The 10716-nt window shown below is 58.4% G+C and overlaps 4 protein-coding genes across 4 annotated transcripts; 2 read left to right on the top strand and 2 right to left on the bottom strand.

The window, feature by feature from the left end:
- Positions 1-262: 262 nt before the first annotated feature.
- On the bottom strand, positions 263-2806 carry P884DRAFT_260800 (VHS domain-containing protein). The gene is made up of 4 exons (XM_069441495.1): positions 1968-2806; positions 1242-1914; positions 693-1177; positions 263-627 (listed from the first exon to the last, which is right to left on the bottom strand). Exons 1-4 carry the CDS (start codon positions 2517-2519, stop codon positions 421-423), a joined length of 1917 nt encoding a protein of 638 aa, XP_069296900.1. The 5' UTR covers positions 2520-2806; the 3' UTR covers positions 263-420.
- Positions 2807-3096: 290 nt separating this feature from the next.
- On the top strand, positions 3097-4644 carry P884DRAFT_260799 (uncharacterized protein). Its single transcript, XM_069441494.1, has one exon. It carries the CDS (start codon positions 3242-3244, stop codon positions 4523-4525), a length of 1284 nt encoding a protein of 427 aa, XP_069296899.1. The 5' UTR covers positions 3097-3241; the 3' UTR covers positions 4526-4644.
- Positions 4645-8769, bottom strand: P884DRAFT_225726 (uncharacterized protein). Its single transcript, XM_069439625.1, has 3 exons — positions 8717-8769; positions 5001-8655; positions 4645-4933 (listed from the first exon to the last, which is right to left on the bottom strand). The coding sequence occupies exons 1-3, from the start codon at positions 8741-8743 to the stop codon at positions 4782-4784; spliced, it is 3834 nt and encodes a 1277-aa protein (XP_069296898.1). The 5' UTR covers positions 8744-8769; the 3' UTR covers positions 4645-4781.
- A 702-nt stretch (positions 8770-9471) lies between these two features.
- P884DRAFT_202744 (uncharacterized protein) lies at positions 9472-10572 on the top strand (the record flags this gene model as incomplete). Its single annotated transcript, XM_069438453.1, has 1 exon — positions 9472-10572. One exon carries the CDS (start codon positions 9472-9474, stop codon positions 10570-10572), a length of 1101 nt encoding a protein of 366 aa, XP_069296897.1.
- Positions 10573-10716: the final 144 nt, after the last annotated feature.

Below are 10716 nucleotides of genomic sequence, written 5' to 3'. Positions count from 1 at the left end.
GCGGGTCTTCTCTTTTCTTTCTTGTTTAGTTTAGCTTTTTTGGAGGGAGTAATAGTGGGATGTACATACATGTAACGTAGAATACAATGCATAGCGGACGGATGGGCATGGGATTGATAGTCGGCAGCATCACATCGCTGAGCAGCATGGTTTGGGCATTCTCATCGATTTTTTCTGGAAGAGCATTGGCAGATAAATGCACTTCAGCTTCAATCAGTACCAGTGGTCTCGAAGAGGCACCCTCCCCCTCCTCCACCCCTCCCCTCTCCCTTCGTCTCCCCCAGCTTTTTGAACTGCTCTGAACTTGGCCGGGATGACAAGATATACCACGTTCCCCGCTCTCGCATGGTGCAAAACGCTATCGAATGACATACACCCTAGGTACTTCACTTTGGCGACTTCGTTTAGAACCACCGGCTCCTATGCGACAGTAAACTCTGGAATCTCTCCCATCTCCTGCTTCAGCTCACCCCCGACCTTGTATGACACCCGCCACCTGAGCTTAATGGACTCGACCTTTTGAAATGGGTTGCCGGCATGGCGCACTTTGATGGACTGCGTGATGCCTCGGCTTTGTTTGGGTGCCAGTGTCCTCCCGCTCTGCGGGTCCAGCAACAACTCGTAGCCCTGTTGTGATCTGTTAGCTCGGGAGCGTTGGTGATGACGCGGGGATTCCAAAGTGGCGCGCGTACCTTTGTCACTGCCAACTGAAAATGAAGCTCCGTAACCTGCCGCGCCGTATTGTTTGTAAATGCAAACAGCAGGCTGATCGACGGGTCGGTGTCAACGGTCCGGTTCGCGACCATGTCGAGCTTCAAGCTCGTGTTGCTGACCACCGCCGTATGTTCTTTCGGTGCCTGTGGCGTCTCTGGAGGCAGCGCTGAGGAGAAGTTCCATTCGTCATCGTCGTTCGCCGCGGCCGCCGCCGGAGCAGGAGCGGATGGCTGAGGGGACAGCGACGAGAGGGCCGCAAACGGATCTGTCGTCGCTGTAGACTGGCTTGGTGGCGGGAAGGCCGACCTCTGGGGTGGGTGAGGGGTGCCCGACTGGGATCCTGGTGCGGAGGTGAAGGAGGAGTAGTTTGAAAAGGGAACAGGCGACGGTGAGGATGTCGGGAGTTGCCCCCTCGCGCTGTTGCCTTGTGTGACCGACGAGAGCAAGGCCGGGCCAGGAACATCTATAAAAGCGGTTAGCTATGGCACACGAAGAAAAAGGAAATGACTGCGAGGTGGACAGCATACTAGTATTGGCACCGAAGCCCAGGGCAATTCCGCCTGCTTGGCCATAACTACTCGTGTCATTGATTGACAGCCCGAGCAGGTCGTCCTCGACCCCGGTCGGTTTCTGGGTCGCTTGGGAAGCAGCTGCGCCGCCGTTCGCATCCGCATCCCCCTCGTCAAGATCAATCAAGGAGAGCTCATTTGCCGCACTCTTTCCGCCGCTTGTCGAGGTCGGGGCGCCCTTAGCCAGGTGCTGCGCTCCCTGGATATCTCCCTTCTTGAGCAACTTGTACCGCTCCACTGTTCGGTGTATGCTGTCGTTGATCTCGAGCAGCTTGGCGACCGCTTCATGGTCGTCGGACTCTTCCTCGCACATCTTCTGGATCTTGGGCTGGGCGCTCGCGAGAGCTGACGCGAGCTCCGAGAAGACATCACCGTCCACGATCTTGTCGCCGGGCTTGAAGGCCTCTAGCCTCTCCTCTAGTAACCTAGCTTTCTGCTGAATCTTTGCGACCTCCTCGGCAGCCTTGGCGCGGTAGTCGACCTTTGACCTGGTGTCATACCCGGCCATCACCTTCATCAACTGGTTTGCCTGCCGCAGGTCCTCGGGCGTGCCTCTCCGGATGAGCTCTTGCAGCTTCGCCGACTGCGCCTCGCGCTCCTCCTCCTCCATCTCCTCCGCCGATTTCAGGTTCTGCACAATGGTCAGCACGATGCGCGGCAACCGGGTCGAGCACCGCCACCTACATCGCTGGGATTCAGCACCGCAGCATCCTCTCTCCTAATCTCCGGGAAGGTGTAGCCCTTGTAGCTGAGCAGGCGGTGCATGTCTCGGATGAAGCCCAGGTCCTCCTTGTACCGGCTCGTCTCGCATATTGTGCGGCGCCATTCTTCAATGGCCTCGAGGATCTTGAGCTGGACGCGCGAGGGGCGGACCGGGGGCCGTTCGGGGAAGCGGCGCACCAGCTCGTTGAGAAACTCCTTGGTGCTGATTTGCAGGTGGAAGGGGTAGCCGCAGTTCTTGACGCAGATGTCGAGCAGGTTGAGGGCGAGCAAAGAGACATTGGGGTTGCGGTGGTTGATGTAGTTGACGATCGCGATGGCGGCCTCGCGCGGGGCCGAACCCTTCTTGGCATTGATGAGGTCGGCGATCTCGAGGTTCAGCGCGAGGTTCGGTTCGTAGTTCTCGGGGCTGCAAGCGGCCTGGATGAACCGCTGGAGCTGTGACTGTGCCGGAGCACCGCCCATGTCCCCCCAACGACGATCTCTAGCGGCGTACCGCGCCGAAGCAGCCTCCATTCCGATGAAAGACTGGGTATGCCGCTCCCTTCGCGCTCCGTCTCGCGAAGCACGATGGCCCGTGTCGAGTGCGAGTGAATGCGAGAAAGCCAAGCTGTCAAGTCGCTGCCGACATTCGGAGACGATACAACCACATAAGCTCGCAGGACTGCGCGCACGTAACTGTCGTGGCACTCCGTCGGGGCTTGGGCACTTTGTTGATCGGATCGATGCGGTTGATGCAACATGCAACACAAGAGAGAGAGAGCCCCGTTGCCCGAATAACTAATCCCAGGGGAGCCGCCGTAGATCCCTGCCGGGCTGCTTGTGTGGGGCTTGCGAGAGCAACGAACGCAAGCGGTTTGCGTAAGTGGGGGGCGGGGTCCAGCACTTCACTCCGTAATCTGTACGGATCCGTAATCCGTACTCTCTCTGGAATTAGTTAACTACTCCGTAGTTTCGTTAAGTACTCCGTACTAAGGTCCGTGCTGCTTGCAGTGAAAATGGTGAGCCCTACCATTTCGAGGTTAGCTTCTCGTGGGGCAAGAGTAATCTGCGCTTGAGTCCATATGAAAGGGTCACTTTTTTACAACAACAAAATAACGGACCGTGAACCAAGAACTACTTTAATCGACCTTTCAAAAAAGAAAAAAAAATCCCCAAGGCTCGACTGGTCGGGTGTATCTCCCATCCCAAATCATCCAAACATTACGACACCCAATCCACCAGCACCGCCGCTTATCATGGTTCGCCATAAGAAGGATAACTTCTCATCGCGCGGCAAACACCACGGCCGCGGCCGCGGCGGCCCTCGAAGCGCCCGCCAGATCATCGAGTCCGAAAAGCAGGGCGCCGGCAGTGCCTCGGCCGACAACAATGGCTCCTCCTCCTCCTCCTCCTCCTTTCCAACCACCTCCTCCCGACCCGCCTTCAAGGCCGCCTGCTGGGACCTGGGCCACTGCGACCCCAAGCGGTGCTCGGGCAAGCGTCTCATGAAGCTGGGCCTGATGCGCGAGCTGCACCTGGGCCAGCGGCACTCGGGCGTCGTCATCACGCCCAACGGCAAGCGCACGCTCTCGCCCGCCGACCGGCCCCTGCTGGACCAGTACGGCGCCGCCGTGGTCGAGTGCTCGTGGGCGCGCACGAAGGAGGTCCAGTGGGCCAAGGTGGGCGGCCGGTGCGAGCGCCTGCTGCCGTACCTGGTCGCCGCCAACACGGTCAACTACGGTAAGCCCTGGCGGCTGAACTGCGTCGAGGCCCTGGCCGCCGCGTTTGCCATCTGTGGCCACCCGGACTGGGCCGAGCAGGTCCTGGCGCCCTTCTCGTACGGCTCCGCGTTCCTGGAGATCAACTCGAGCCTGCTGAAGAAGTACGCCGCCTGCGAGGACGAGGCCGGGGTGAAACAGGTGGAGCAGGAATGGATGGACCGGCTGGATCGGGAGTACACCGAGAGCCGGGAAGAGGGAGATCCGGATGACCTTTGGGCTGGCGGGAACGTCAACAGGAGGATGCCGGTCGACTCGGATGACGAGGACGAAGATGAAGAGAGCTCCGGGGATGAAGATGAAGACGAAGGCGGAGGCGGTGGGAAAGGCGACGGTGCTGATGACGAGAGCGTAGATGGGATCTATCTCGGCGCCAAACCACCACCCAAGACGCAAAGTGCGCAAACTGGAGAAAAGGACCGCTTCGCCCTCCCCTCCGAGAGCGGAGAAGAGGACGACGATGCCGAGATGGAAGCCATCCGGCGCAAGATCCTCGCTTCCAAGCCGTTCGCCAACCCCGAACCGGACGAGAAGAAGTCTCTCCAGACGGTGCCGCGGCCACCGCAACAATACAAGCCGGACTCAGACGCCGAGCCGGACTCGGACAACGGGTCGGATAATGACGAGTTTGACAACATCATCAACGCCACGCCCGTGACAGACCGAATAGGCCTCGTCAAGCTGGAAAAGGAGAGGGCGCGCATCACGACGACAACCAGGACTTTTTCGTCTGGCGGGGTATCTGCGCCGTCAAGATGGTGAGCCAGCGTAGATTGGCTGACATCTGTGAAGGACAGCTCCTCTCCAGGTGTTGGTGGGGAGAACTCGATAAAGTACATATTACACAGGATATTGTACAGGAGCAGTTTGTTTTTTTCCCTCCCCGGTCCAGCCGTCTACGCCGTCTAAATCATTCCCCAGGCATGAATGTAATGGTGTCCTAGATCTATCCTCCCCTCGTCGTCCAAAAAAGTATCTACAGTACTTGTACAGTTCCAAGACATATACACCCCCAATCCTACAGCTTCCGCTTCTCCGTAGTCTCTTCAATGATCTGGATGCGGTCGCCCTCCTTAAGCTCGTCCCAATCGGCAAACGACATGCCGCATTCACTGCCTTTCCTCATTTCCGTCACATCCTTTTTGACGTGCTTGAGCGTCTCAATGACACCTGTTTCAAATGTCAGTCAATCTTGGCCTCGACAACGGCGCCGGTTCCGTCAAGGACTTGGGCTTACCCTCAAAGATCTGTTCCCCGTTTCTGATCACCCTGGCTTTGCTGCCCTTCTTGACATAGCCATTCCCAATTCTACACCCGGCAATATTCTTGTATATCCTTCTCTTAATGTTGATTGGGAACACCTGTAGCACATCTGCTTCACCAACCACCTTCTTGATGATCAGCGGCGGCAGCGCATCCGCAAGCCGCTCCTTCACCTCCTCGATCAGATGGTAAATGACGTTGTGGTCGAGAATCTTGACGCCAGCATCGTGAGCCATCCGCTTGATGTGGTTCGGGATGGTATTGTTAAAGTTGACGATAGTGCTCTTGGATATGGCTGCGTGCTCAACGTCCGACTCGGTGATCTGCCCGGGTCCCGAGACCAACACCTTTGCGCGGATCTCGTTATTGCCCTGCTCCAGCAGCGCCGCCGTGACGGCTTCTACTGAGCCGTGCACGTCGCCCTTGACGATAAAAGTGACGTACTGAGTCTTGTCGGCTGGGTCTTGTTCATCTTTGTCGAGGGCCTCGGCCGGTGTCGCCTGTTGTCGTTTGTTCTTGCGGGGGTCAGCAGCCTCGGCAAGGGCTTTTTCGCGTTCTCGCTCGCGCTCCCGCTCGCGGCGGTCGGCTTCTTGTTGCGCCATTTGCGCAATAACCTCGGAGCGCTCCTTGAGTTCCTGACGGTAACGGACTGCCGCTTTCGCTTTGGCCTCGTCAGGGGCCTGGAGGACCTGATCACCTGCGTCTGGGGGCTCTTTCCAGCCGAGAACTTCGACCGCCGTGCCAGGAGGTGCCTCGCGAACTTCAACGCCAGCTTCGTTGCGGAGCGAGCGGACCTTGGCGTGGACGCGCCCAGCGACGATGAAATCGCCGGGGCGGAGCGTGCCACGCTTGATGAGGACGGTGGCGACGCGCCCAATTGGCTTGATGGTCGATTCGAGCACCCAGCCCTCGGCCATGCCACCTGGATCGGCGCGGATGTCGAGCATCTCCGAGAGCAAGATAATGTTCTCTTCCAAGTCTTCCATGCCCTGGCCAGTCTTGCCGCTGACGCAGACGACTTGAACATCGCCGCCGTAATCCTCGATCTCGACGCCATTGGCGGCAAGATCTGATTTCACCCGGTCGATGTTGGCTTCGGGCTTGTCTATCTTGTTGATGGCGACGATGATAGGCACTTTCGCGGCGCGGGCGTGCTTCAAGGCTTCAAGAGTTTGAGGCATGACGCTGTCGTCGGCGGCCACGACTAGAACGACCATGTCAGTCACGTTGGCGCCACGCTGGCGCATCGACAGGAAGGCGGCATGGCCAGGGGTGTCAAGGAACGTGATCTGCTTTCCAGAGGACAAGGTTACCGAGAAGGCACCAATGTGCTGAGTGATGCCGCCGTGCTCCTGAGACACGATGGACGACTTGCGCAGGTAGTCCAGCAGTGTGGTCTTGCCATGATCGACATGTCCCATGATGGTGACGACGGGCGGCCGGAGCGGCAACGAGGAGGGGTCCTCTGGAACAGGAGCGGGCTTGAGGTCTTCGTCTTCACCGGAATCAACGGTGGGCTCGAAGCCGTATTCCTGCGCCACCAAGGCAGCCGTCTCGCCCGTAAGGATGTTGTCCTTGCTCACTTCCTCAAAGCCGAGCTCCTCCAACTGCCTCACAAAAACGTCGACTTTCTGGCCCAGGGCAATGGCCAGGTTAGAGACGCTGATGAACTCAGGGAGGAAGATGGGCGTCGGGCCGGCCGCCTCAAGGGCAGCCTTCCTCTGCCTTTCCCTCTCTGCCTTTTCGGCCTTCTTCCGACGCCTTTCCTCATAGTAGTCTTCATCCCAATCGTCTTCTTCTTCTTCCTGCCTTCGTCGATTCTTGGGCTTCTTCGGCTTCTCCCGTCGCTCCTGCTTATCGGCTCGTCCATGTCGGTCATCCCGCTCGACACGAGCAGTAGGCGTTGCGGTATCTGGACTGGTTTCCTCCGAGGCCTGTTCTGTTTCCTGACGCAGCTCGCGCGCGATACGCTGGGCCTTTGCTTGCCTTGCTTCCTCCGTATACTCCTCGGCCCAAGCCCAAGTATCACTGTTCTCCGTTGCCTGTCGTTTCTTCTGCGACTTACTCAGCTCCTCAGATTTTGCTTCCAGCACATTGAATTGGTCAAATCCTGAATCGCGACTGGTCTTCGGTTGCGTAGACTGGCTAGGAGCAGTTTGCTGCAGCGAGCTGAACGGGTCCGCAGCAGAGTTCGAAGCACTTCTTTGCGAATCTTTGCCCAGTCCGTTGGAGGCGGGATTGAGTGCTGAGGAGGGAAGTGCCATGTTAAGACCCGGGGGCAGATTACGTTCCCTTCGAGTCAACTTCTTCCAGTCATCCTGGTCTGCCGGGGTCTGGGTCAGACTGCTAGGCCGAGGAAGGTCATAACGAGGTATCTTGCTGCGCGGCTCTTGCGTGGTGGGCACGAAAGGATCGGAGTCTTCACTCTCTCGGGCATCCTTAGGCGCGCCCGTACCCCCAAACGGTCGCCGCCGGCGGCTTTGGAGAGCAAGGTACTCTTGTGACATCTTATCTTCGGGAATGGGGCTGCTAGGCGGTGTCGGATGCTCAGGTTGCGGCGGTGAGTTTGGCGAATCTGCCTGCTTGCGAGCAGACGTGGCCCTGTCTCTCGCTGCCCGTTCGTGTGGAAGTAGATATGCCATGGAGTCTGCCGGTCGTGCCGATTGTCCCGCACCCGAATCACTCGCAGCAGGCTGTAGAGCCGGCGCCGACCATGACGGTGCAGCGGATGCCCAAGATATCCCAGAGTTCTTAGGTGCTGGAGCGGATCGAGTTTGTGACGGCAGTGGTTTTTCCTGATGCTGTTGTTCGCCCTCACCGATACTTGTTTCTCGCGGGCTATCTTTGCTGACACTGCCCAGTGGTACATCGCCTGTCGGTTGGGTTCTAGGTGACTGAGTGCGGCCCGCAACCTTCTCCCTGGCGGCTCGATTCTGTGGAAGGGGCGAGCTACTGCTAGCAGCCGACCTCGCGTCATCCTTTGAAGCGCGCTGTGACGGAGGTGGCCGCGCCCGGCCCGTGACCCTCTGCCTTGCAGCTCGTTCATGAGGAAGCAGCTTGTTGTTACCTGTGGCGGGGCGAGCATCCTCCGCTGCTGAGGGCTGGGGAGGAGGCGGCCGTGTCCGACCCAAAGCCTTTTCTCTGGCGACTCGCTCGTGGGGAAGTAGTCCATCATTATTAGGAGTAGGGTTCGTGGTCTCGGCTGGCGGGGCTGGAGCTGGCTTTACTCGACCCATGGCCCTTTCCCGTGCGGCGCGTTCGTGCGGCAGTAAGCCGTCGTTGCTTGTGGCCGGTTGTACCGGCAGCGTTGCCCAGCTGGGCAAGCCGCTCGTCGTGAAGAACCTCTGGGAAATGTTCCCATCACTCAAGGCTGACAACGGCTTTAACCCAACCGGTCTCCGTGGGCTTGCCGCGCTGGCGAGCCCACCGGTCTTCCTCGTATCCGCTGCCACGGAGTAGCATCTCGTCAAACGTGCAAGAGCGGGTGATGGAGCCGCCGAGATTGGTTTGTCGTCAATCACCCTATCATTGTAATTGTAATTCGAAGTCGGGAGAGGCGCGGTGCGAGCATAGGGCCCATGGCTGTAGCTGAAGCGGCAGAGCAAGCACGCAGAGGGTTGCCTCTGCTTCTGCAAAAGAACATTAGTTTTTCGCTCCAATCCGCCATAATAACAGAGATCTGGCACGTACTTGCTGCCATAGTCCACGTCGCATCATCGTTGAGTCTGGCGGGGCATGGCGCTCTCCGGGAAAAGAATGGGCGAGCAACTTTCCTTAGGCTGTCGCTCGTCTTCAACACCAAAAATTCGGCCAGTGATTGTCCCTGGCGCATTTGCAGGGGTGTATGTGCCCCACATTTACATACCGAGGTACTCTAGACACTTTAGGTAGGTACCATACCTCCGGATGGTGGGAATGCTTAAGCTGTATACCATGGGGACGAAGTCGGCAAGAAAACACAATGTCCGTACCACGGTCATCGAACTACAGAGCAAGCCCCAGGGTGTTGTTTGAAAGGAGCTGGATATTCCCGAGATGAGATACGGAGTACGGATTATATGGTATATACTTTTGGTATGTAATGTACAAGGTACTCCGTACACGTTAGCTGCTAACTTGGAGACAGCGATCAAGGGTTAGGGTGGTGCTCAGAATCTTTCCCCTTTTCGCAACTCGTGTCGGCACGCCGCTGAAGCTTAACACATAACCATCGTCACTGTAGACGAAGCTCACTCCAACGACTCTTCTGCATCAGCACCTTTCCCTACAGTTCAACCCGGCCCAAATTGCACTTCAAACCATTATATTCTAGTATTTATAATATTCAAGATCCATCATCCGTCAATCACCCGATCACAAGCGCGAGAAATTGTCACATTCGTCGAAACTTTTCAAACAATTTCCAGCGTCAAAAACATCAATCAAATACTTGGTACATCATCGCCATGCCACCAACAAAAACATCCAGAGGCAAAGCCCTCCTCTCTTCCTCTGCCAAATCAAGCAACAGCAAGAACAGCAACGGCACCTCTTCCGCACCACCGTACCCCTTCAAACCGGCCCCTGCGGCCCTCCAGCCCTTCACCGCGACCCTCCCGCCGGGCCACGTCTACATCGCGCACGTCGACCCGCGGCCGGCGTCCTTCAAGCGCAACCTCTTCCTGGTGCCCATCGCGATCAACCTGGCCGTGATCGCGCTCTTCGCCTGGCGCGTCGCCAGCGTGGGGCCGTGGTACCTCGCGCTGCTGCTGTCGACGCTCGGGCAGGCCAACGAGACGACGGTGCGCGCGGCCGACCTGGCGTACGGCGAGCTGGCGCGCGTCGTCGTCCGGCGCGCCGCCACCTTCCTGCTCGACTTCGTCCTGGCCGTCTTCGTCTGGCCGTGGCCGTACGAGTTCTTCGTCGGCACCACCGGCCGGGGCAGTCCCATCGCCTGGCGGTGGGCAGTCGGGTTCCGCGGGAGGGAGGTGTACGTGCGGCGCAGCAGGGACAGCTGGGACGGCGTGCTGAGGGAGAAAGGGGTGGACCTGTTCGATCCCGACTCGAAGGAGGCGCGCGACGGAAGGGAGGCGATCATGGCGCGCGTCAGGGCGGCGACGGCGCCCATGTTCATGCAGCAGAAGACGGGGTACCTGACCATGGACGGGGCGTGGGATCTGGACTGGAAGGGCATGGTGGATGCGACGCGGCTGGCGGATAAGGGCGAGATCTCGCTCGAGGCGTTCGGCACGGTGGTGCTGCTGCACCACGCCAAGTTCGGCTGGGTGACTGTGGACCTGGGCAACGGCGTGAGTGCGGAGCAGGAAGAGAGGCGGCGCCAGGTGATGGCTTTCCGGGACGCCCTCGCCAAGCTTGGGAAGGAGGATCTGTTCTTTAGGTGGGTGGAGATGATCCAGTTCGAGACCACGCAGCCCGGCGGCTTCACGCCGGAGAAGCAGGTTGCGGCAGCGCAGAAGATTCGGGACATGTTCAAGTCCAACGGGGTGGATTTCGACGGGCTCTGGAAGGAGGCGGTTGGTACAGATGGGCTAGCAGGGACGCCATAAAGGTCCCTGTGCTATTGCACGTGTATTTGTACGAGGGTAGTGTATGGACCCTATTATTAGACTTTGGATTGGTTTCAACGGCCGCATCACCGAGGAACGCAGGAATAGACAAAACGATCCTGGAAATCAAGTTTGGATACCTAT

Source organism: Thermothelomyces heterothallicus (genome assembly GCF_042370625.1).
Source record: "Thermothelomyces heterothallicus CBS 202.75 unplaced genomic scaffold P884_scaffold_14, whole genome shotgun sequence".
Taxonomy (NCBI): Eukaryota; Fungi; Ascomycota; class Sordariomycetes; order Sordariales; family Chaetomiaceae; genus Thermothelomyces; species Thermothelomyces heterothallicus.
The sequence above is the reverse complement of the archived record's forward strand: the minus strand, read 5'-3'. Positions and strand labels throughout refer to the sequence as shown.

Coding starts and splice junctions, on each gene's coding strand:
- P884DRAFT_260800 (XM_069441495.1), bottom strand. CDS start 2,519: ATGGAGGCTGCTTCGGCGCGGTACGCCGCTAGAGATCGTCGTTGGGGG. Junction 1,915..1,967: donor CGGTGCTGAATCCCAGCGAT/GTAGGTGGCGGT, acceptor ACCATTGTGCAG/AACCTGAAATCGGCGGAGGA. Junction 628..692: donor TTCAGTTGGCAGTGACAAAG/GTACGCGCGCCA, acceptor AGATCACAACAG/GGCTACGAGTTGTTGCTGGA.
- P884DRAFT_260799 (XM_069441494.1), top strand. CDS start 3,242: ATGGTTCGCCATAAGAAGGATAACTTCTCATCGCGCGGCAAACACCAC.
- P884DRAFT_225726 (XM_069439625.1), bottom strand. CDS start 8,743: ATGATGCGACGTGGACTATGGCAGCAA. Junction 8,656..8,716: donor GACGTGGACTATGGCAGCAA/GTACGTGCCAGA, acceptor GTTCTTTTGCAG/AAGCAGAGGCAACCCTCTGC. Junction 4,934..5,000: donor CGGGGAACAGATCTTTGAGG/GTAAGCCCAAGT, acceptor CATTTGAAACAG/GTGTCATTGAGACGCTCAAG.